Source organism: Balearica regulorum, chromosome 3, assembly GCF_011004875.1.
Source record: "Balearica regulorum gibbericeps isolate bBalReg1 chromosome 3, bBalReg1.pri, whole genome shotgun sequence".
Lineage (NCBI taxonomy): Eukaryota > Metazoa > Chordata > Aves > Gruiformes > Gruidae > Balearica > Balearica regulorum.
In genome coordinates, this window is record NC_046186.1 from 86104739 (window position 1) to 86128661 (window position 23923).

At 37.5% G+C, this 23923-nt stretch overlaps 1 protein-coding gene and 1 long non-coding RNA gene across 4 annotated transcripts in view; one reads left to right on the plus strand and one right to left on the minus strand.

The window, feature by feature from the left end:
- Window positions 1–23923, minus strand: part of LOC142601050 (uncharacterized) — a 50890-nt gene that overhangs the window by 13703 nt on the left and 13264 nt on the right. The window contains exon 2 of one of the 3 annotated variants that reach the window (XR_012834614.1): window positions 5507–5568. The exons of the other annotated variants lie outside the window; for them this stretch is intronic. This is a non-coding gene — a long non-coding RNA (uncharacterized LOC142601050). The remainder of the gene's footprint in view (window positions 1–5506; window positions 5569–23923) is intronic. 3 annotated transcript variants of the gene reach the window in all.
- Window positions 495–20817, plus strand: EXO1 (exonuclease 1). The gene is made up of 14 exons (XM_075748783.1): window positions 495–618; window positions 1200–1373; window positions 3456–3575; window positions 4502–4625; window positions 5340–5477; window positions 5696–5908; window positions 7691–7878; window positions 8721–8817; window positions 9331–9547; window positions 10587–10842; window positions 13325–13808; window positions 14281–14382; window positions 18449–18642; window positions 20479–20817. The coding sequence occupies exons 2-14, from the start codon at window positions 1213–1215 to the stop codon at window positions 20618–20620; spliced, it is 2436 nt and encodes an 811-aa protein (XP_075604898.1). The 5' UTR covers window positions 495–618; window positions 1200–1212; the 3' UTR covers window positions 20621–20817.

A 23923-nucleotide genomic window follows, 5' to 3' on the forward strand; every position in this document is an offset into this window, starting at 1 on the left:
ATTGCCAACACTAAGCTTTCACACACACACCAGTCCCAACGTAAGGAAGCAATTTTTTCCCAATTTTTCGACACTTTACTGAGAGACAGCAGAACTGAATTTGGCACAGGATGTGCTGACTTAACGCTGCAGCACTGAACCTATGGCAGAGGTTTAGTATTTTAGCATTTTTGCATTTTAGTATTTTTGCAGATGCTTGAATTTGCGGCGCTTCCTCAGCTAGCAGCAAGTTTCACGGTTTACCCTTTAATGCCATGTTCCCCTCAAAACCCCTCTCCCCAGCATTTGCGGCTGCCCTACAACCACTCTGCCCTTAAACCCTGAGCTTTCAAGCTCGCTTTCACATGGAAAAGGTTCCGAACGCCCCGGGTACCCGACAGCACAGCCGCCACCAGAGGCCCAGCAGACAGTCCGGACGGGCCGCGTCCCGCGCCCTAACGGCCTGCTCGCTCGCGCGGAGCATGCTGGGACTTGTAGTCCTCGGCTGGGGCGGGGCCAGTTCCCTGAGCGCGCGCTGCTTGAAAGCCCTGAGCGGCCGCCGCGCGCCACGGTCGAGCTGAGCGGAGCAAAGCGGAGCGGGGGCTGGCGCGCGGGCCTCCCTTCCCTTCCCCCCACAAGGTACTGGCGCGCGGCGCTCTGCGGCGGTTGGTGATCGTGTTCCCGCAGCCCCTCGGTCACCCTTCTCCCCGGGCAGCGGCGGTCCGGGCCGAGGTAGAGGCGGTGGCGGCGCCGCCATGGAGGAGGCGGCCCTGGGCTGGGAGAGCTGCCTTAGAGCCTCTCGGCTCCGGACAGGTACACCTCCCGGCGTCGGTACGTGCACGCCACTCCGGGGGAGGCTGTGAGGGACGCGGCGGGGGGCGTCGCTGAGGCCCCGCCGGCCCCTGACCGAAGCCCTGTGCCCCTTCCCGACCCCGCCGTCTGTTGGGGACCGTGCGCGGGGCCTGGTGCCCCCCCCATGCGCCGGCGGCGGGGAGCCCCGTCCCCGCGTGCCGCACGCACCGCGGGCTTAAATGATTTGCATCTCTTCGGGCCGCGGAAAGGAGCTCGGGCTGCCCGGGGTGCGCGCCGGCACTCGTAGGCGCTTCTCGTGCCTCTGTTCCAGCGCAGCACCCTGCCTGCTGCCTGCTGCCTGACCTGGCTCCGTGGGCCAAGATCGAGACTCAGCCCTGCGCTCGCCCTTTTCCTTTTCCCGACTGCAGTTTGAGTTACACCATGGGGATTCACGGCCTGCTCCAGTTTATCAAGGAGGCTGCTGAACCTACCCACGTGAAGAAATACAAAGGGCAGGCGGTAGCTGTGGACACTTACTGTTGGCTGCACAAAGGCGCTTACGCTTGTGCTGAAAAGCTGGCCCGAGGAGAGCCGACAGATCTGTAAGTCTTTGTTACGTTTTGGTCTCGACCCTCTTACGAATTAAATGTTTGTTAACTTGACGTTTCTTGAGCTAAAAATGAAGTTAAAACAGTTTCACTTCTTACTGTTGCTTCTGAATTCTTCCAGTTGTACTTTTCGGAAATTGAAATGTTGGCTATAAGTAAATCGCTTTTCAACTGTGCAAAATAAATATTGAAGTATATATTGGGGGGAAAAACTCTAAAATATTTTCTATTAAAACATCATGAGTTTTTTCCCAGCATGTCTCGCTTTCAATTACAAATTGATGAGATTCTGTAGATGCGATTCATATGTGTATGAAGTGACAGTTTGTAAAATCTGCTGTGACACAAGTTGTAATGACACTGAGGATTTCTGATAGACATTTTGTGCTCTGAATAATGTGTAAGTTTTTTTTGCTTCATGTATGTCTAGTAAGAGTAGCTCTTCTAATTTAACATGGATTTTCACTTATACAGTTACATTTCTAAGGAAGGAAACAAAGAGAAACTGTGATCGTATTTCAAGTTCAGCTTTGGATCTTGGGTGAAATTTGCATGAGCTCTTGCCTGTCTCTGGAAAACTGGGTTGAACTCTTGTTTTATATTACAAATAGTTTTAACTGAAGATGAATATTTATCTCTTCAGAAATAAAAATACAATGATTAGTCTGGATCAAGCTTCACTTATGGAATTTTGATCAAATATATGATTGGAGGCAAGAAAGAGTTGGTGGTTGGCAAATGAGTTCAAATCTTTAACTCTTGCTTCTGTTGATATGAAGAACTGTAGAGTTTCATCCAGCTCTGCTACCTGCCTTTGAAGGTAGCTGACATCCCTCAGAGTCCTGAGAATAGGATACGTTTCGTTTGAGAAATTAATGTTTCTCCTGTGAGTCGATTCCTAGTCATAGGAAACTGTGGAATGGTTCAGTTTAACTACAGGAATATTTTATGACCAAATCTTGTTTCTATGCACTTATGATCACTGATCTTAGACTGGCACTTTAATTGTGGAGAGCCCTTTCACACTTTAAAATTCATCTGAATTGAGGCATTATATAGCTATACTCCTATTCACCCTTTCAAAAATCTTTTTCTTTTTTTTTTTTTTTGGTTTATGTTTTGTAGCTCTAAATCCAGTTTCTTCTTATCCTTAGATGCTAAGTGCTCCTGTGTCCCAGTCTCCCTCCCCTCCCTGCTGCAAAGTGTTTGTTGTTTGGGTTTTTTTCGTTGAGTGTCATAGTTTGTAATGAACTTAGGGTTTACAGCAGCCCTTATATTTTAGTTGTGTGCTGCTGAGGAAAGGATCTCATACAGATCTGTAGAAAGAAGGTAAGGAGATCAGAGGTCTGAGGAAATATATGAAGTCTGGAATCCCCTACAAATATTTTTACTAAGGACTGGGCTTGGAAGGCAGTGGAGGATTGCCCCTGGTCCATACATGATCCTCACTGTTGGTACAGTTTGCAGAACTCTCCTGTCTTTGGAATATTTTCAGCACTGTGCCTGTACTTTTAGTGTGGGAAGATACATTTGCATGTCTGTCCATAGCGTGTACCTACCGTCTGTAGAGAGGAATGGATAGCTCCACAAAGAGAGGTTTAATATCTCATCACTCCTCCAGTTCTACAAAAGCACATGTAGTCTCACAAGGCTTCAGGGAAAGGTAATGTACTGTGCTCCTCTGCCTCCTGTTTCCCTGGCCATTATGTATTGAGCTGCTGAAACTAAAAAGGTGATCCATGTTTTAAACTGTAAAGTTTTTGGCAGTGTTGAATCCTAATGTAGCAAAATCAAACTGAATTGCACTCAAGTTTTTCTTTTGTTTTGCGTAGAAGTAGGGAGCAGTCGGTCCAAGTCTGAGTTGGGAGGTGGAGGATTTCTCTTGTAACAAAGAGCGTTCAAGTGTTCTTACTCTTTTTGTGGTGCTGGGGAAATACATAGCTCATTAAGGTCTTTGAATAGTAGTTAGTCCTAAACTTACGGTTTTTCTTTCCTGCAAAGAGAAAATATGCAATAGACTTGTGCTTAACAATAAAGTTTATCTTTCTTTTCTTACTTTTCTTGTTGTTGATACAGTTATGTAGCTTTCTGTATGAAACTTGTTGATATGCTCCTCTCATTTGGAATTAAACCAATTTTGGTATTTGATGGATGCACCCTACCTTCTAAGAAGGAAGTGGAAAAGGCCCGACGAGAGTAAGTACTGAACTGTATTGATTTGCAAGCAGAGCAGTGTGTTTAACACTGCAATTCATTTTCAAAGTTGAAAATTCTCAACTTCAGCTAGGTAGTAATCTCTGGTAAACTTTCTTGCGATGTGGTGTTATTTCATTTAATTTACATTTAAAAGTTATACAAACCTCTTCTTAGAGGTTTTATTCCAAAAATAGAAATGCACTTCATAAATGAAAGCACTTTTATAGAGGAAGGAAGTAAACCTCTGAGCATTAGTTCCTGTAATGTATTGAAGGCTTTCAGTTTGCCCATCCTCCTGATCTCTGGACAAAAACATTTCTTCACAGTATAATTGTATTTAAAATTAGCACCACCTTCCTCGTCTTTCTCTACCAATAATCAGATAAACTTGTTTCAGATTTGGATTCAGGTCCCTATATAAGGGAACTTCTCACTGAAGCGGTGAGAATTTTTCACTAGTGGTTTTTATTTATATATTCTCATGGGACATATGCTTCCTTCAGCGTGGAGTGAACAATTTCCGATATATGAAGTAAATTATGCCTTCTGTCCTCTAAACCAATAAGTATCTGATGTCCGATACTTCCAAATTCCATTAAGTCTATTTTACTGCAACCTGAGAGTGGGTGCATCTCTTCTTTTACACTGCTGATTTCAGTTCCTGAGTTGTCACTGTTCCCTGAGAAAACATTACAAATTTCAACATGCCAATCTAAGCATCCTTGTTAATACAGTGACTTGCAGTTATTCTTATGTTTTAAAAAATTACATGGTAGAACAGATATGGGAAGTGTTCATCTGCAAAACAATTCGCGCCCTCCCCCCGCCCCGCCCCATCCTATCCGTCTCTCTTACTCCTTTCTGCTACCTGTTCTCTTAAGTGAAAAATAATCTGAGATTAGTGGATATTTTTGTTTATCTTTCAGGAAGCGTCAAGCCAGTCTTCTGAAGGGGAAACAATTGTTGCAGGAAGGGAAACTGTCAGAAGCTAGGGAATGTTTTGGGCGCAGTGTAAATGTTACCCATGTTATGGCTCATGAAGTTATTAAAGTAAGTTGTCAGTGCTTGTTGTTGATACTGGCAGTTTAAAAAAACAAACACCTATGTAGTAGGTAGCAGGTCTTATTCTGATTTTGTATGGCTCCATCACTACCTCATCTATGTTGACAAGACAAATATTCCCTCTTGCTTAGTCTCTAATTGTCCTGCTAACATTGGGTTATGTTAGGTATAGTTAACAAAATTTAACTTCTCTTCAGATTTATTATGCCTGGTGGTATAAATAATGACGTGGTGTCAATTGAAATACATCTCTAGTAAATGCTATAACTGCCTTTGATAGCACCTACAGTTTTACTTCTGCCGCACAAAAAAATGAACACAATTTTTATTTAATTTTTTCCCCTTGGGTAGTTCCTTAGAATAGACTAACAGAAAACAAAACCTTTCTAGTAGCTTTTTGCCATCCTTCCACTGCAATCCTAGGATCTTTATCAAAATAGTATTACATTTGTTCTGGTGCTCTTTTCCATTGTCCTGAATGTGATTTGCATGAGTTTGAAGCTGGCACCTTTGGTTGGATGCAGTGAGCAGGACACATTATTTTTGTAAACTGAATATGAAGGAAGTATCAGGCTCTAATGGGGTGTGTGTGATAAAGATCATTCTGTTTTTTTGAGGTAGGGGTTCTTATGCTTTCAGATGTCTTAAGATAATTACTGAGAATTGATGCAAAGTACTTGTATACTGCTGCTTTATCTACAGGCTGCACGAGCCCGGGGAGTTGATTGTATTGTTGCTCCTTATGAAGCTGATGCTCAGTTGGCTTATCTTAATAAGACTGGCATGGTTCAAGCTATAATTACAGAAGACTCCGATCTTTTAGCCTTTGGATGTAAAAAGGTACGGAAGAAAATATTAATAGCCTTTACCTCTCACTGGTATCTTAAAAGCAGAGTTCGAAGTTTCCAGATGTGTTTGATGTATTGATTTACTCTTCATCAATAACAGGGGGAACAGAAGAGATGAGAATAGCACTCAGCTTGTATTGTTTCCACCAAGTGTGACAAACTAGCTTATATGGGTGAAAATTATTATTTTCACTTTCTCTTAATTTCCAGGTGTTTCTGAAAATTGACAAGTTTGGAAATGGACTAGAGATAGATCAAGCTCAACTAGGAAACTGCAAGCAGCTTGGAAATGTATTTACAGAAGACAAATTCCGCTACATGTGTATTCTTTCTGGTTGTGACTACCTCTCGTCAATTCATGGAATTGGGTTAGCTAAAGCATGCAAGTTACTAAAATTAGCCAACAATCCAGATATTATAAAGGTAAACTTGGTTTTGCTTTGTGTGTTGGATTTTTGGGAATCTATATCTGTATATATGAAACTAACAGTCAATTGAAAATATATGAGGGGTTCTTGACTTCCTCCATTTTTAGAAGAATGCTAAAACAAGTATTTTAACCTGTGCTTTAAAAAGATGCTGAGTTAAACTTACTCAGGTGTTGAAGTTGTTATATATTTAATGAAATACACCAACGTGAACTTAAATATTGTTCTAATCTTTCAAGGGCATATTCTGTTTGAGGAGAGACTTAATTTTTTGTAAGACACTGGAATTTCCCCCCCCCCTCCATTCCCTGTTTGTTCTGTTTTTGCAGATTAGTTATTAGAACTGCTAACTGAACTCTTACTTTTGCATAAGTACACTTTTGTCTATGTGGAGGAGGGGCAGGGATTGGGAATTGTATTTGGTTCTTGTTTTGTATTTAATTACATACATGTGGATACAGACATTTACATATTAAAATATTATTGAAAAAAAATCTGGTATAGTGCAGTGCAAACCAAAAAATAAGGTAGGGTTTTTTCTTATCCAATATATGAAATGAAAACAAATTGAATAGGAAATATGGAGTGGGAATAATTTCTGTGTAGATAGTAAGGGAGAAGAGAGTTTTTAAGAGCTGATAAGAAAAATACATTACATGGCTGTCCTGAAGGCTGGTAAAACTGATGCAGAAAAGTATTTAAATATGCAGTCTAATTAACTTACTGTATTATCTTCTTTAAGTTACTTGTATGCTTTAGTGGTTGGTTTTTTGTTTGTTTGGGGTTTTTTCCTCACAGGCTGTACAAAAAGAAATATGAATTTTAGTTTTAAAATGTTCTGTATTATGCAAAGCAGGCATCAAAGCAACTGATTTTGCTAGCTTTTGTGGAAGTAAAAAGGTATCTTTGAACTTTTCCTGTACGAATCATGATTATATTGAAGTTAATGTATCTTTTTTGAGCAACATGTCAGGATTTAATCACCTGAAAAACTTTTCACTTAGTAATTTGTCATGTGATTCATTACTGCTGTCTTCCAACAGTGATGGAAAGTCATGAGTGAGTCAAAAGATATCAAGTAATACAACAGTGCCCATCTGAACTCTTATTTCTCTAATGAGATAAGTAAATTGGCCTGTACTTAGGATGCGTGGCCAAACTACAGCTGATGTTTTATTTAGGGAGGAAGAGAGATTCTTGCTTCTGTCAGTATGACGAACATGATCTTCAAAAGAACATAGTCTGCCTTCTGTGAAATTCAAGAACAGAGATCAGTGAATTAATAGAACTTCTTTTAAAGTGATGTAGTAACAATATATAGGAGGAGCTACCAGATAAATCTGTAGTCTTTTTATGATCAGTAATGGGGAAAGATGGGGAAGAAATCTGATTAGTTTTGCTTTTTCATACCCTAAAACCATCCATATATTGCTTATGTGTTTTGGTAATATGGATGATAAAATTTGATATGCATTAGTTTTAATAAATATAGCTTAAGGAGATGCTCTATGTTTATATTCAGATTTTGTATTTACTTATTAGCCAAGAAGTCTTCATAAAGAGTTGAAATGTGTTGTTTATGTGACTGTAAACAGCTTGAGAGTAGGAAAATAACATACGAAACTTCTTTTTTTTCCCTCCTCTATTTGCATTGAATCTGCTTGCTGTTACGCATTCTACATTTAATGAAAAGCAATGATACTTAATAATTGACATGTATTTAACCTTTTGTGTAACCTATTTAAGTGAAACAGTTAAGCAATTTTATTTTTGACAGGTTATTAAGAAAATGGGGCAGTACCTGAAGATGAATATAACAGTATCAGAAGAATACATCCAGGGTTTCACACGAGCCAATAATACATTCCTTTATCAGTTAGTTTTTGATCCTGTCAACAGAAAATTAGTTCCTCTGAATGCGTATGGTGATGATATTGATCCAGAAACGCTCATTTATGCAGGACGGTATCCTTTATATGTTGAAACAGCAGGGTTGGGAAATAAGGGTGAGCAGGTGTGGTGCCTTATACTTTTTTTCATTGCATCTCTGACTAAATCCTGTCTTTCCTGCAGTCTTAGAAAGTTGGGGGTTTTCCTTCTTTGTTCTCTTTTTTGCTCTGATTTTAATTACTGATTAAAAAATCCCTGGGGATAACTAGATGACCTATCATTGACATGATGTTTTAGGCAGAAGTTACTGATTTTTTTTTAAATTTTTTTTTTTAGAAAACAGCTCATTAAATACAGTACACTTAAACTGTTTGAGTTGCTTTACAACTGTCTTTAATTTGTGTATGTGTTAAGCGTGCTATAATCTCTGCCAGTTTAATTCTTGCAATCCGTGTTCAACACATTCCCTAATCTAAGCATTCCCTGTTTTACCAGATATCTCTTCCTGTACAACAAGTAGCATTTTGCTACATTTGTGTATCATGAAATTTCAGCATGGGAGATTAGGAAAATGAAGAAATACAGCAGACTGTTGAAGTAGTTACTAGCTTTGTATGTTCTTCAAGACAGCTAATCTCTGGTGTTTCCAGAAATTAGGAAGGAGAAAGACGGTAACTTTTTCCTCCTGATCATTGAAGGTTTTCCTTTCAACTTTCATGGTTTGCCAAGCCCTGCAGATCTATTACAATTGCTGTTGCATCAGATTGAACCATGAGTAGTAGTATTAATACTTTTAGTTAATATTCTAGCAGTGGTTTTTGGCATAGAAATGGGAAACAGCTAGTCTAATGTTCATGCTACGATTCTTGAAATTTAATGTAATATGCAGGTATTTTCCTTTAATATGATGGGGACAGACATTTTGGTGATGGTACAGCTTTTCAAATTGCCATTGGCAACATTGATATCGATACAATGGAACAAATTGATAACTATAACCCTGACACTGCACAGGTAACATTTTTGTTCTAAAGTTATATACTAAGATTTTGATGTGGGTCTGAACATTCATGGAAAAATATGATTGAATGCTATCCACAACTAACTTGGAAGTGAAAGCTATTCTACTATTACAGAAACTGTATGCTCCCACAAACACATACTTCTCATTCTCTGTACAGGCAAAAATCTTACTTTTCAAGCCATTTGACTTTAACATTTGTTTTACTTTCAAACTCTTCTGATAACTCTTTAACACTGTGGAGAAAATTTACATTTTTAATTTTATTTGAGATGAATAGTTGGTCACTTGTGCCATATTGGAATGAAGAAGTCTGGCAGAACAAAAGAAAAATAATTTTTATCGAATGCATGAGAAATGTGGGAACTGAAAGAAAATGTTTGTGTAGAGTATGTCAGCAGCTGGTGTGCAAATGTCAAAATGTCCTTATATGCTAAATCAGGAAATTGTAAGTAGAAGGCAAAATTATAAACCTGTGTCTTGTTTTTAATATTTTTTTTTTTTAGCCTGTGCAGCAGAGAAGTTGTAGCTGGAATGACAGACATGCTAATCATGTAAATAGCATTTGGAGCAGAGACTACAAGCTTGACCCTAAGGCAGATACTGTTCCTCATAAAATGCATTTACCAGAGAAACCAACCACCAGAGGCATGGAGAAGATAATTAGTGTTAAAGGGCTAAAACTTCCAGGCAAAGAGCTCTTGGCAAAAAGGCCAAGGAGTGGTATGTTTTTATTAAAATAAGTATATAAATAGCAGTATAAGGTTGTGGGGAAAGGGAGGATTTTATCTTTGACTTGATGGCATGAGATTTTTAGAGGCCTAACTCTAACTTTTATTGTCTATATTCTCTTTTCAACAAGCTGCAAGACTAATGATCCATGACACTGAAGCCTATGTAATGAGTAAGGGTAGCAGCAAATGTTCAGTAGCACTTGATTTTAACTTTTTCTTTAATTTTTTTCAATTTTAAGTTGTCATTTTTAATACCCACTGTTCTATTTTTAGATATTTTGGTGTTTCATTTCCATCTTATAATGGCTTGTGAAGACATGAAAATAGCCAATTTTTCTTAAAGTTGATATTTGACCAGACAGAAAATTTAAGGAATGTTTTCTGTACTCTTCTAACACAGTGCTGTGTATCCCCTGTATCCCCTGTATGGGTATTCTTTTACTCCAACTTACTCTAGTAAATCTGTGCTATCTTGTCTTCTATACCACGTAAGTTATAAGTGCTAAAATAAAATGTGGGCTTGTAATAGAAGGGCGGTTCTCTGTTCCCGTTGTGCTTTATCTGATATGTTAAGTGTTTTTTCTCTTCCTCTGATTCCTTTGCTTTCTGATTATGTTACTAAAGCTCCTCTTCTGCCTTTGTTACTCCTAATATCTTCCTACTCCCTGGTTTATCAAAATTTGTACTTGGTTTTAGCAACCTGCCTTTAAGTCCAATTTAGTTTTGCTTTCAGTGTTTAAAGAAAAAAAAAAAAAACACCACCCAAAACCCAAAAAAACACCCCAACAACATCATGTTTGATTTCAGCTGTTCTGCCTTCACTCCATCTACCTTTCCATAGAAAGTTACTTTTAAGGCTATGTACTAGAAAACTGTGTTAAAGACCTCTGAACTGTAATGTCAAGAATGTTCCTACCAAACCATACTAATATTTTTAAGCCTGTGAGAATAAATATGTAATGCTTAGTTCTCTCATAACTGGTTAATTCTAGAACATGCATCTATAATGATGTTTAAATTCTCTTCAGATTCAGAAGAAATCTCAGATGGAGATCTGTTGAACCAATATTCATTTTCAAAATCAAAAAAACTCAAGAAGGAGAGTGATGATGATGGTCAAGCACCAAGGAGTGTCTCAGCAATACAAAGCCTTGATTCTTCAGGGAATTCTGTCACTCAAGAAAGCTCTAACTCTCTGCCTAGAGTTAGAAATAAATTTGCTTCCTTTCTACAAAGGAAAAACAAAGAGAAGGATGCTGTAATTGTTCCAGGAACAAGAAGCAGGTATGCTTGCATCACATGTTTTAATAAGTAGCAAAATACTATTTGCTGTCCTGGTTGCTGAAATAACCTGAATACTGAAACTAAGAAAAATACTACCTTGGACTCTTTTATGCAACAGTATTAATGCACCTGTAGTCCCAAGCTGAGATGGAGAACCCTCTGTGTTAGGCATGCTGTCTATGTGTGAGATAATGTCAATTTTTTACTGCAGAAATTAAGACTGTGGGACTATTCAATACAGTCTAGCCTGTGGGCACCAAAATTATTAGGAATTGGCCATATTTCTTTTTTAGGTAGAGGTCATATGTCATATCCCTTTAAAAAAAAAAAAAAAGAGGTAGCTGCTTTGTGCCAAGTATGTAAGCAGTTGCTCATAATATTGACTTATCATAGAATCATATCATGGTTTGGGTTGGAAGGGACCTTAAAGATCATCTAGTTCCAACCCCCCTGCCATGAGCAGGGACACCCTCCACTAGACCATGTTGCCCAAAGCCCCATCCAACCTGGCCTTGAACACTGCCAGGGAGGGGGCAGCCACAGCTTCTCTGGGCAACCTGTTCCAGTGCCTCACCACCCTCACAGTAAAGAATTTCTCCTTTATATCTAATCTAAATATGCCCTCCTTCAGTTTAAAGCCATTACCCCTTGTCCTATGACTACAGGCCCTTGTAAACAGTCCCTCTCCAGCTTTCCTGTAGGCCCCCTTCAGGTACTAGAAGGCTGCTAGGAGGTCTCCTTGCAGCCTTCTCTTGTCCAGAGCTGAACAACCCAAATTCTCTCAGCCTGTCTTCATTGCAGAGGTGCTCCAGCCCTCTGATCATCTTTGTGGCCCTCCTCTGGACTCACTCCAACAGGTCCATGTCCTTCTTATGTAGGAAGCCCCAGAGCTGGATGCAGTACTCCAGGCAGGGTCTCACGAGAGCAGAGTAGAAGGGCAGAATCACTTCCCTTGACCTGCTAGTCACTCTTCTGATGCAGCCCAGGATATGGTTGGCTTTCTGGGCTGCAAGCACACACTGCCGGCTCATGTTGAGCTTCTCATCAATCAATACCCCCAAGTCCTTCTTCTCAGGGCTGCTTCAATCCATTCCCCACCCAGCCTGTAGTTGTGCTTGGGATTGCGCCGACCCACGTGCAGGACCTTGCATTTGGCCTTGTTGAATTTCATGGCCCACCTCTCCAGCCTATCAAGGTCCCTCTGGATGGCATCCCTTCCCTCCAGCACGTCGATTGCATCACATAGCTTTGTGTTGTCAGCAAACTTGCTGAGGGTGCACTCGATGCCACTGTCCGTGTTGCTGACAAAGATGTTAAACAGTGCCAGTCCCAGTACTGACCCCTGAGGAACGCCACTCGTCACTGTTCTCCACTTGGACATTGAGCTGTTGACCACAACTCTTTGAGTGCGACCATCCAGCCAATTCCTTATCCACCAAGTGGTCCATTTGTCAAATCCGTGTCTCTCCAATTTAGAGGCAAGGATGTCATGTGGGACAGTGTCAAATGCTTTGCACAGGTCCAGGGAGATGATGTCAGTTGCTCTTCCCTTATCCATCAATGCTGTAACCCCATCATAGAAGACCACCAAACTTGGCACAATTTGTCCTTAGTGAAGCAATGTTGGCTGTCACCAATCACCTCCTTATTTTTCCATGTGCTTTCCAAGTGACTTATGTTGATGGGGGTGTTTTTGTTTGTTTCAGTAAAGCCAAATGTGGCCATGCTGTATGACAAATACCTGTTCTTATCCCATCTCATTCTGTTGATGCTTCTGATCTCTGCACCAGTGCTTTGAGAAGAGGGTCTTTGGGTTTGTTAGGTTTTTTAATTGGCTGGGGTTTTTGATCATATTTGGCCACACTTTCTTGAATTGGTTTTGCAAAACATTATCACTATTATGTCTCTTATTGTGTAATTTTTATGTTAAAAAATTTGAATATTTTTGAGCAATGTAACTTTGTAGAACAATCTTAATACTCATGTGTTTTAGCTTTAATGCACACCTTCCTGAGCTGAGAGTTTTATTATGTGAATCAAAAATTAAGAGTTGTTAGTGATGGTAGGTTCTTTAAAGCAATGCTCAGTTTCTTAAAAATCACTGATTTGTACTTACTCTTAGGAGCTGCTGCTATAGCATGGAAAAGAACCAGATAGGTTCTAGCTTCCTTGATAAGATGTGCTGCAGTGTTTCACTACCATTTAGCTTTATGGTAATTAATGAATATATTCTTAAATTTTGTAGTATTCTTAGATGTTTCTCATTTTCAGATGAAGAAACTATTAGTTTTTCAGTCAATGAATGACATGTTTACAGATGCTTTTTTTCCCCCACTTTTTTTACTGTTCAATGCCTCCCTGAGGGACTTTGCCCATTGTCAAAATAATTTGTGTCTGCAAGTGCACTAAAATAATCAAATTAATGGATAGAGACAACTATTGGATTTTGGATATTAAATACTCTTCTTTTTTACTTTTTTAGGTTTTTTTGCAATGATGCAATTATGTTTGATGGTAGAGGAAAGAAGGATGACAGAGATCTAATTCAAGATGCTGAGCAGGATTGTCAGAAACAGGAAGTAAAAAATGTAGCAGAAGATGTTTCTCAGTTTTCAGAAAGTGAAAAATCAACAAGGACTATCTTTACACCTCCTGGAGAAACACAGAAAAGTTGCTTCCGGTGGTTTAGCAGCCTCATAAATAATTCAGGAAATTCTGGTTCATCTCATACTGTATTTTCAGAGCAATTTCACCCACAGAGAAGCAACTGTGTGGTATCCCAAGAAGATCAGATTAATGGGGTACAAACAGAGAGTGGGGCAGTCTGTGGCGAATCAGAGGAGGAATCCTCCCCCTTAACAGAACTGGAACAGTCATTGCCGTCTCAAAGGTCTTGTGAGCCATCAGAATGCAGTTTGGAGTCTTCAGAAATACCGCAAGTGTGCAACAACAGTTCAGATGCAGAAGTAAGACATTGTTTCAGCATTTGCTGTCACTTTAAATTATAGAACAAATTAGGCAGCAAAGTCCTCTTTAAAATAATACCCTGCACATTACATAGCTTGTACTAACAAAACTTGTCAATGCTTAACATAGTTGTCTAGAATGGATAGATTTACTAGCTTAAATCAAGCCTGTTCTCTGGTTTTCATTTGTTTTCAGTCTTTCTACTGTTATAACTACAGTGGGTCATAAAGAAACCTGGTGGGCTAGCTTTGTTCTCTGCTTTTGTTAGTCCCTAAAGAAGTCCTTTCAGACCATAGTGTTGCTTGCTGAAAATAAGCCCAGGGTTTTGTATAAGTTCTTAGAATTACTGAAAACATTATACCTTATAAAGTATATGTGTAGATATAAAAATATACATTGTGTTTAAAGAAAAAAAAAAAAACACACAAAACTCCGAACTCTTAAAACCAAATTCATTTTCTTTTGATGAAGGAATATGACTCCAATTCAAAACTGGCTGATGATCAATGTTATCGGTTTCCAGTGTTTTCTGCTGTTCAAACTGACAGAAAAAATACAAACATAAAGACCAAGGTAAGAATTCTTTTAACTTTATGAGCCCTACTAAAATGGGAAAATCAGTTTTAGCTGTCTCCTTGTTCATTCTAGAACTCTTAATGAAAGAATCTTAAGCAATGCACGGCAAGAGAAAACTACTCTTGTTCATCTTTTTCAGAGCTGAGATGAGCTATAACTAGGCCACCTACAATTGATATCACAGTTGCAACTTGCTTATCGATTTAAACGCTTTTTTATAAAGCCAAGCTAAGTCAAAAAAGCACTTCCTAATTTTACTGAGGCATGCTAAAATACACAGATTTTGTGATACAAATTGCAGTTGCATTCATAATCCAGATACAGTCAAAGGTACAACCTCATTTCATTGTTTGTCTTGATAAATCTGCTAGTTTAGCAGTCTCCTTCCTCTTTGACTAGAAAAAGTGTGTTTAAATTTCAAAATCTGAAGAGGTTTTAGTTGACCTTTCTTGTTTAAGTGCTTTAGTTAAAAGCCTTGTTAGACACTAACAAATCAATATAGAAAGGATAGTCAATTTTCCTTCAGAACCTGCATTTCAGTTATTTTTTCTGTTGGTTGGGCACCCATAATTTGACTTCTATGTGGTTTCTTAGATCTAAGAATGAACTTACGTGCCTTGTCTTTGTGACGTTTCTGGGAGCTTTACCCATTTCTGTAGTTTACAAAACTTCTAAGGCCTTAACAGCTAAAAGTGCTCAAACTCCTTAAGGCTTTATCATTAGAATTTGCCAGCAGATTCATAAGTCAAAGGAAGACACTTTCATCCTTCATGTATGCCCCTACTAACTTCTTTCTTGTACACAGACTGAAAATCACCATCTCTCTGCCAAAGAATAGTGTGTGTATTTTGTATAATAGTGACATCTTGTGGTTATTGTTAGTAACTTCTGTGTTGAGATGGCATTCACATCAACACCTGATGACAAAAATTGATGCTTTTTCATTAGATTAACATTTTGCCTGTTTCTCCTCAACAAGACAATGAAATGAAATCATGCTGGGATTCAAAATTTTATTACTTTGTTTTTAAGAATGTATTTAATATGTTTTGTTTAATGTTTCGCTCACCTTAAAGGTATATTGGGAGAATGAATATACTAAATATTGGGGAATGCACAGTACGGAAGTACTGAGGTAATATAAGCATCATATAAAACAAATTTTCAGGATGCTTGACAACAGGAATCTGCTGAAAATCCGTGAGAAAGGTAGGGTTAGTTTAAAGCAAGCTGCCAGTAGGAGGATTTCACCACTTACTTCCTTGGCCAGGTATTCTCTCCACTTCCTTTCTGTGCTAGTAGTAATACTTATAATGAGTTGGACCTGAAAACTAACTTGAGAACAACAACCAAAAGGCCAATCATATTGGAACTCTGGCCCAGCCAGACTCTCAGCCTGAGCACCAGACTGTCTCAGTGAGTTGTGGCACTGGTGAGACCACTGGAACAATAGTCAGAATTGAAGCAGGGAAGGTAGAGATAAAGGAGCACTACTTTTGGCTCAGTTTTCTTTTAGGATTGCTTACTGCAAGTGTGAAACAAGGGAAATCTTTGCTGGTGTTAAGTACAGTAAAAAAATACCAAAGGGAATAATGAGTTCCAGATTTAGGGAAGAAGCAGTCAATCACTTAAATTATTCTCATTTTGGTAAGCTGAATAATATAGCTGATCTGTAGAGAAATTTAATAATTGGGGGAGGCAGTCTAGGGAAGCTGTCAACTCTTATCATGCTTCCAATCCAAAATGTAAAGTGCTGAGCTAGTCAATTCTAATATCAAAACTAACAGAAGTTTTTTTCCTCTAATAAATGCCTATAAGATAGTGAGCTCTCTAGGACCTTGCAGTTTTTTCTGTGATAGTATTCTAGCTGTGAGTTTTACTGCTAATTATTTTTCACAATTGCTATGAGCTCAGCAAAGAGGCTAATATTGACAAAAGAAAAGAGCAATGTACCCTGGTTTGAAGTTTCTTAGTGGGTGTTCAACATGCAGTTTTGCCTACTTCTGGGTTAGTTAAGTCCTAACTCTGTAATTCAGTGCCACAAAGAAATGTAGAATTAAGAGTGACTTCACATGTGTTGCAAAATGGCTGAGGTGATGCATAAACAGCAAAACACCATAAAGAAGGGAGTTCTAGGATTTTATTTTTATTCTTAGTATTCTTGCTTCAATTTTTTGCCTACATTCTAAACTTTTCCTTTCCCCCAAAATTTTACTTAGGATTCCAAGATATGCTTAGTCAATTCAGGTAGAAACAATGTAATTTCAATAAATGAATAAATATATAATGGGGAGGATGACAAAATGCAATGTCATTTTGGAAAGAACTGAGGTATGAGTTCTCTTTGAAGCAAAGGCTGTCAACATCTTTTATTTTAAGAAAATAAAGTGTTAGGTGATCAGTGACAAATACTTGGATGAGGTAGAGCGTTTTGCATTAGATATTTAAAGATGATCCAGCAAAACAGAAAAGATGATTCATTTAGAGCAAAATGTGTTACTCTTGACATTATCCAAATGGGAAATATTAGCATTATTTACAACCTAGGTGTCCTAAACTAATCTTATGTAGCCAACTGTAAAATAAGAACTTAATACTACCGTAGACAGTCATAATCTCTTCTGCAGGTATTGTATTTTAATAATTATGGTTTAGCCCTCATAATGACAGACAAAAGCTAAAATAGCAGGTTAGAAGTGAGTGATCACTTGGAAGCTGGTAATTGAGTAGTTCGTGTTCCACAGTGAAGTGGCAGAATGGCTGAAACAGTAAAATGTTCTTCTAGTGCTTCCAAATGACTACTTCCCAAAAAATTGGGGAAAATGATAAGCATATGTAAGATGGAAGAAAATGATGGAAAATATGAGTAAGCCATTTGTGGTCTTTTGCCACTTGTGAACTTATTTGGCAAAGAAAGTTTTAACTTTTAGACAAAGTATATTATATGTATTTAATTATTGTGCTAGGATTATGCACATATAATACAAATTGGAAAAGAGTATTAAATAGGTGGCAATAGGTCTAACTGTTAATTTATGAAACTACCCACAGGAAAAAAACATCCAGTGTATCACGCTTTAGTGTGTTTTTTCTTCTGTTGTTAAAAGAAACTCATTACTTTTTTGTGCATGAAGTTCGAGAAGGCAAAACCAATGACCAATGTTATGTCAGTATTAGAAAGCGTGATAGCAGCAGTCTGAGTAACTATTGGCCAATTAGCCTGATATTGACCCTAGAAAAAAAGACAGGAATATCGGAGCTTGTGGTTAGGGATGAGAATGTGAAACATAAAAGTCACACTGACTGACATAATTATAGTAATTAGGTCATGTCAAAATAGGTTTCATGTACTTGTAAATATGAAAAAACAGATTTAGTGTTTGGAAACGAAGTGAATTGAAAAGGAGGCACACGGGGTTTTTTTAATAATGGGGTGGTAAATAGCTATAATAAATTATATAATGAAGCCATATATTTTTCTTTTAATTGGTGTGTTCAAACTTAAGACTGGTTGCATTGGAGAGAGATATTCTGGCCAAGCACAGCTGTTTTGACCTCTTATCCAGTTTCTGTGCCTGGAAGTTCCAAGTAGAGGTCTAGTGATCCTTGGGGTAATGGTACTGATATCTGTGTTTAGCTTAGATTTCATGAAAAATGGAGTCATAGGTATCAGAGAGTGATACTTGAGGGTAGCTTCTCTTAAAATTCTGCAAGTTTACATTGAAGGGGTTTTGTTGCACTCTCATGTAAACAGATGAGAAAAATATTTAATAAACTTTAAAAACTGCATTCAAAAGAAATGTGTATTTGCAGCTTCTTAGAATGCAAAGACTTATGGAAACTGGTTTGCCAGTTCTTACAGCTGCATTGTGTCTTATGTGTTTGAAATGCCGCTTTTTAGATTATAGAAGCTACCTAAATATACTTTGTTGTAAAATTCAAATTGCATTATCTCAGCACAATGTAAAACAGTTTATTTTTTGTTGTAAGCTTTGCAGCATAATATCTGTTGCTTACTGGTTGTCATTTTAACCATTTGTGCTTTAATATTAAAATCTCACAGGTTCCTGGTTTACATAAATCCAGTTGTGTAGGGTCGCGTATTGTAACAAAGCTTAAGCCATTGATACCAGCTAAAGTAAGTGGATTAAGCAGGAAACTGTCACCTGTGCTGAAGAGAAATCACTGTGATGCTGAAAATAAGCTGGGACTGCAAGCCACCATTAGTGAACTCCGGAAAAACTTCCAGTTTAAAAGGTGAGTTGCTTTAACCCTTTACTTAGCACCCTGTATACTTTTTTTTTTCCAAAGAAACAATTTTGAAAGCAGACACTACACGTCTCCTCCACACAATTCAATAAAGATAATAGTTAAAGATAAATATTTTCTACGTACAATTTTTAATTTCCTAAGCTTGATATAGCCATGAAGTGTGATTTGTGGTAACTATGATCTTCTGATTACTTTTTTCTTTCTAACCAGGAAACACTCTCAGCTAAAATTCATTTATTGAAGTAGTGCGTTTAGTTTAACATAATTTATGTGAAAATTACCATTGTTTGACATCAAATACCAAAAGGCATTTCTTAGTCTAAATGCAAAAGCTGTGTAAAAAGTTGCTAAACTTAATTGAATAAAAGGTTGTTCCTATTTAACTTTATGTGCCTCTCACATTTTGAGATGGCTGATTGTCAGAACCGTTCTGCATTCAAGATGATGGTGAATTGATGGAATATTTCTGTTAGCTGAAGTCTCTGGTAAAGATACACCTTTTTGCACATTATAAAATGCTATTGTTTCCCCTTGTGCAGATGACTTGGCTAACTTGAAGTTTCTGCAAATATCTTCAAGGTTTGAACTTGAAGGACAATGATTTTTTTTTTTTTTTTTTTTAAAAAAGTGTAGGTATTTTAACTTACACTATTTTCATGGGCCCAGGTAAAAACTCCTGGTGGCAAAGCTTTCCCAGCTCCAAGTAGCAATTTCAACTTTGCATAAATAAATCTTATTTAAATAAAATTATTCTCATTAACCTGAAACCAAATGTGAGTAGGACAAAAGTGTTCTCTTTTCATGGAGTAGTAAATGTGAGACTGGTGAGCATGTGTTAAGTCAGATTAATTTATTTTAGTAAGTTTGGGCCTTGTGGTAGGCTATTATACAACTGATTGCTGTTTAAAAAATATTGCTTGTGGTATTAACATTTTTAGAAATCTTTTTATTATCCTCTTGATGCGGGTTAAGATTGACAGTTTCAAAGAGGAAGTGAAAGTGTTTGTGTGCTTGACCTCAGATTGGGAATGTCTAACCAGGGTTGTTCACAGGGAGAAAATTCATGTGTTTTGATTTATCAGAATACAGGCAGATAGAACAGAGTGAGCCTAGATGGCACTCCATTCCTTTTCTTTGCTGTTGATTGCAAGACTTAGCTACCAATATCCACTTTTTATCCATCCAGTTTTGGTTGGTCTATACCTTCTGGGTATATATTTGGGATATATATTTTTGTATATATTACTTCTATGTAAATGAAGTACTTGTTTATTAGCTTTTAAGGATTCTTTTCTTAATTTATTTCACAAAAAGGTTTTTCTCACTGCCAGGACTTACTTAGCTCTGAGGATTCTGTTTATTGTTTTCTCAGATTTTAAAATAATTCTAAATTAGTCCTGTATCTTAAGAGTTATATTGTCTGATGGCAAATAAATCATGTGGGACAGTAATCTGTTCTGTCCTGGTGTCACAGGATTTATATGAAACTACAGTTATTCCAAAGACTTAAATGTTAAGGAAGCATGTACAACCCAGAGGAAGATGGGGGACCATACAGTCTTTCAGATATACAGCTGTCATTCTCACAGGATAACTGGAACAGTTGAAATCACCTTCAGTGAAGTTGTTCAGCTGTAGTGAAATTGAAATTAAAACTTTCCATCACAGATATTTATTTTGGGCTTATTCATAGATGAGAAGGTAGTTAGGTGAGGGGTCTTGCTTTGTTTTAACCCATATGTTCTTACAGGCCTGTGGTTAGAAACATAAAACACCATAACATTCCTGGGTTTTGTTTTGTCTTTGGTTTTTCTTGTGCAGGGAGTATGAAAAACTTCCTTCTTGTAAAAAGTCAGATCCGTTGTCTCCAATCAAAGATAATATACAGCTCACTCCAGAAACAGAAGAAGAAATCTTCAATCATCTGGAACGTAGTCATGTTCAGAGAGCTATATTCCAATGAACTGTATGCCGTGCACAATAAGATGCATTTTTAATCATTGTCAAAATTTGCCTTCTGGATATTTCATCAATATAGAAAAGATGCTTTGAAAACCAACTATATATTTTAGTCTGACTAATGATTTGTCATCTTTTTTATAAAAGCATGATTTGAAAGATACAGTTCTATACTGACTGGAATAAAATCCTTTAGATGCCTGTGTTCTCTTATTCAAAGTCCCATGCTTAATGTTTTAGTCCATACCTTTTCCAGCTGCCCCTGGGTATTTTATGTAGGTCACATACGCAATCCAAGTTTCTACAATAGCTACAGCTTTGCCTTTGCACAACAGCAGCAGAACAAGTTTGTTTCTTAATTTTTAATAGTTGATCCTTTTTTGTCTCTTTCTTCTTTGCTCTTGAACCTAATCTGGCTCCAAGACAGGAGTAAAACTGCTGTTCAGTGTTCATAACAGCCTTCGTTATACTTCTAGCACTCTGATAGATCTTACCTTATAGGGAAAAGAAATGTTCTCTCAACAGTTAGATTTCTGTTTGATAAATTCATCTAATTGCTGGGAATAACTTGGGGACTGCAGAAAAGAATATCATAAATATTTGGTCCCAAATCCTCACATTAATACAATGTGTTCCTCTGTTTTGCTACCTCTTTCCAAGTTTGTGGAACACAGACATGCAAAATATCAGTCCTCAGAGCTAAGGATTACAAAAGAGCATTGTCTTCACAACAAACCAAGCTTCAGTCTTCAACGTCTGATCAACTAAAGGGAAAGAATCCAGGAGGTTAGGGTCTTGCTTTGGATGACTTAATTATCATAAAATAATGTGATGAGATTTCAGATTTCTACCTTTAAAATCAGGATTTGAGTCAATGTAAAGATACGTCTAAATTTTTTCCCCCCTTTTTTTTTTTTTTTAGGAAAGGATAGTCTCTCTCTCTGCAGCAGATGAAGGTACAAAAGGATATCTTAACCTGTGAAAGGTATCCTTTCCATTCCTGAGATGAATACTTTCTCCTCTATCTTTGAGCTTTTTGCAAAAATTTAAAGTTTGGAAATGACCTATGAGAGGCAGGTTTTGGTGTTTGGTTTTTTTTTTTATTGCAGTGTACTTTTTTCTCTTTAAGAGAATTTGCATCTATGAAACTAAGGTGACTGGCTGCATTAAATTACAAAGAAGCTGCGTACAAGAGTAGATTGTACACAAATTGGGAGCAGTTCTCTTATTTCTACATTTGTGTTGAAGGTATGGACTAGAAGGAATTGAAGCAATGATGCTCTAGGACAGGCTTCCTCTCATATATATGCCACTAAAAAAATCCCCACTCCAGAAGAGCAGGGTTTTTAACATTGATCTTCAGTGAGTTTTTTTTGTCTCAGGTATGATGTGACAAATAAAGGCTAGGGATAAATGTTCCTGTGTTTCTAGTCATAGAACTATTGCCTAGAATGAATTTTTATCTGTTGCTACAAATATGTTCATAATGACAGAATCAGTTTTTGAAGGGAAAACATAAAAATAGTTAGGTTTCCTCCATTGCTTATTTATCAGTGTGGGAGTTGCAAGGTTACTTTGTACAGTCCATCCTTGCCGGTTGCCTGCCTCTTCAGTCAGAGCCACTTGTTCCTTCTCTAGTGGATCATCAGAAGACACAAACTACTTGTGTTTGTATTTTCAAGGACAGGTAGTTTTAAGGGAGTATGCGAAGGACATCTTACGTGCAAGCTACACGTATGAAAGCTGTACTGCCTCTTCTAATTCTGTTGCCTCCAAATACTGCCTTAACTGTTCTTGTAGTTCATTTATTGAAGGTACTATCACTTGTTTTACTCTAGCTTCTTCAAAGAGAGAATCAGAGGAAATAAAGCGAATTTTATACATACATCCATATTGACACTATTTTGTCACACATGGGTGGTGCCCTGTTGCTTTTTTCTGTATACTCCTGTGTGGACAGAGAGTAAAATTGTAATTGGTGATGCCTTAAAAGGCATAGGGCATGTAATAACATGCTGGAGTGCTATTTCAATGGTCAGTATTAGGGGAATTAGTCATGCAAAAGTGCTTCTTGATTGTATGGCATTCTATGGCCTTAAAGTAGATTTCTTAAAACCACTTCTGTATAATTTCTGGATTGTGCTTTGGAGGTCTTGGGTTCTGACTTCACATTATAGGGAATTCTTTTCAGAAAGCAGCTATTAGAATAGAGGCCTTCAGTACAATACGTGTAAGTATACAATGCATTAAGTATACAATAGCATCTAAGTTTTATAGTTGAATGTGGAGTTCTTGGTATTTGTTTTATGAAAGATACATGATAACATATATGCAAATGAATTTGTGCAAGACTTTATTCCTGAGTTAAAATTGACTCAGGGTAGGGTCATATTCCATAGTACAAATTATTCAGTATCAAAATAAGAGAAATTTTTACAGGTTATGATGGGTGGTAGAGATAAAATAAAACATGCCCCAGTGAAATGAAAAAATAAGGGAAAAAAAATGGAGAGAAGGAAGAAGAGATTGGTTGGTTTAAAAAGCAGGCATTTGGAGGATATGAGGGTGGTTGGAAAACAAGAAATGAGTAGGAGGAAATGAAAGCAGATGGCAACTTGGAGGCATATGTCTTTGTGTGTTGTTTTCTTTTTAATCTAATATTCTTTTTACTTTTTTAGTTCTTTATAATTAACATTCTCTAATTTTATCAGCAGGACTTTAAAGTATTCTTACATAGTGGATGACATTATTATATCCTATTAAAAGAGGGAATCTGTCCTGGAAAAACTAAATTTACTAATGGTGGTCTAATCAAGCTTCACTTTAGGAAGTGCTGACTAGCCGTGCCTTCAGCAGAATGGTCATATGAACTGCAAATATTCAGTATCACAGAGAATTCATATGAGAGTCTGTGATCATCCAAATCAAGTAACGGTTTTGAAACTGTAGGTTAGTGACTTGTCCAAATTCAACTGAGTCTTTCTCATGAATCAGTACAGTAGTTAGTAATTTTTACAGGACTGAAGAATATTGAAAGAGCATCAGACTTTGCAAACATTGTAAAAATAGTCATTACATTTAAATAATAGCATTTGAATAGAATTTGCAATAGTGTGGCACTTTTTGTATATTATTGACATGCTGTTACTTTATGAAGTACTAGAAGCTCATGGTATTGAGATTTTATGTATCAATTAGTGTTTGTTAACTTTGATAACAAAAAAGGTTACAATTCTGAGATGGTGAAGCTAGGAGACAATTCTTTGCTTTTACTAATTGCATCAAAGAATAACTATCAGCTGACTGT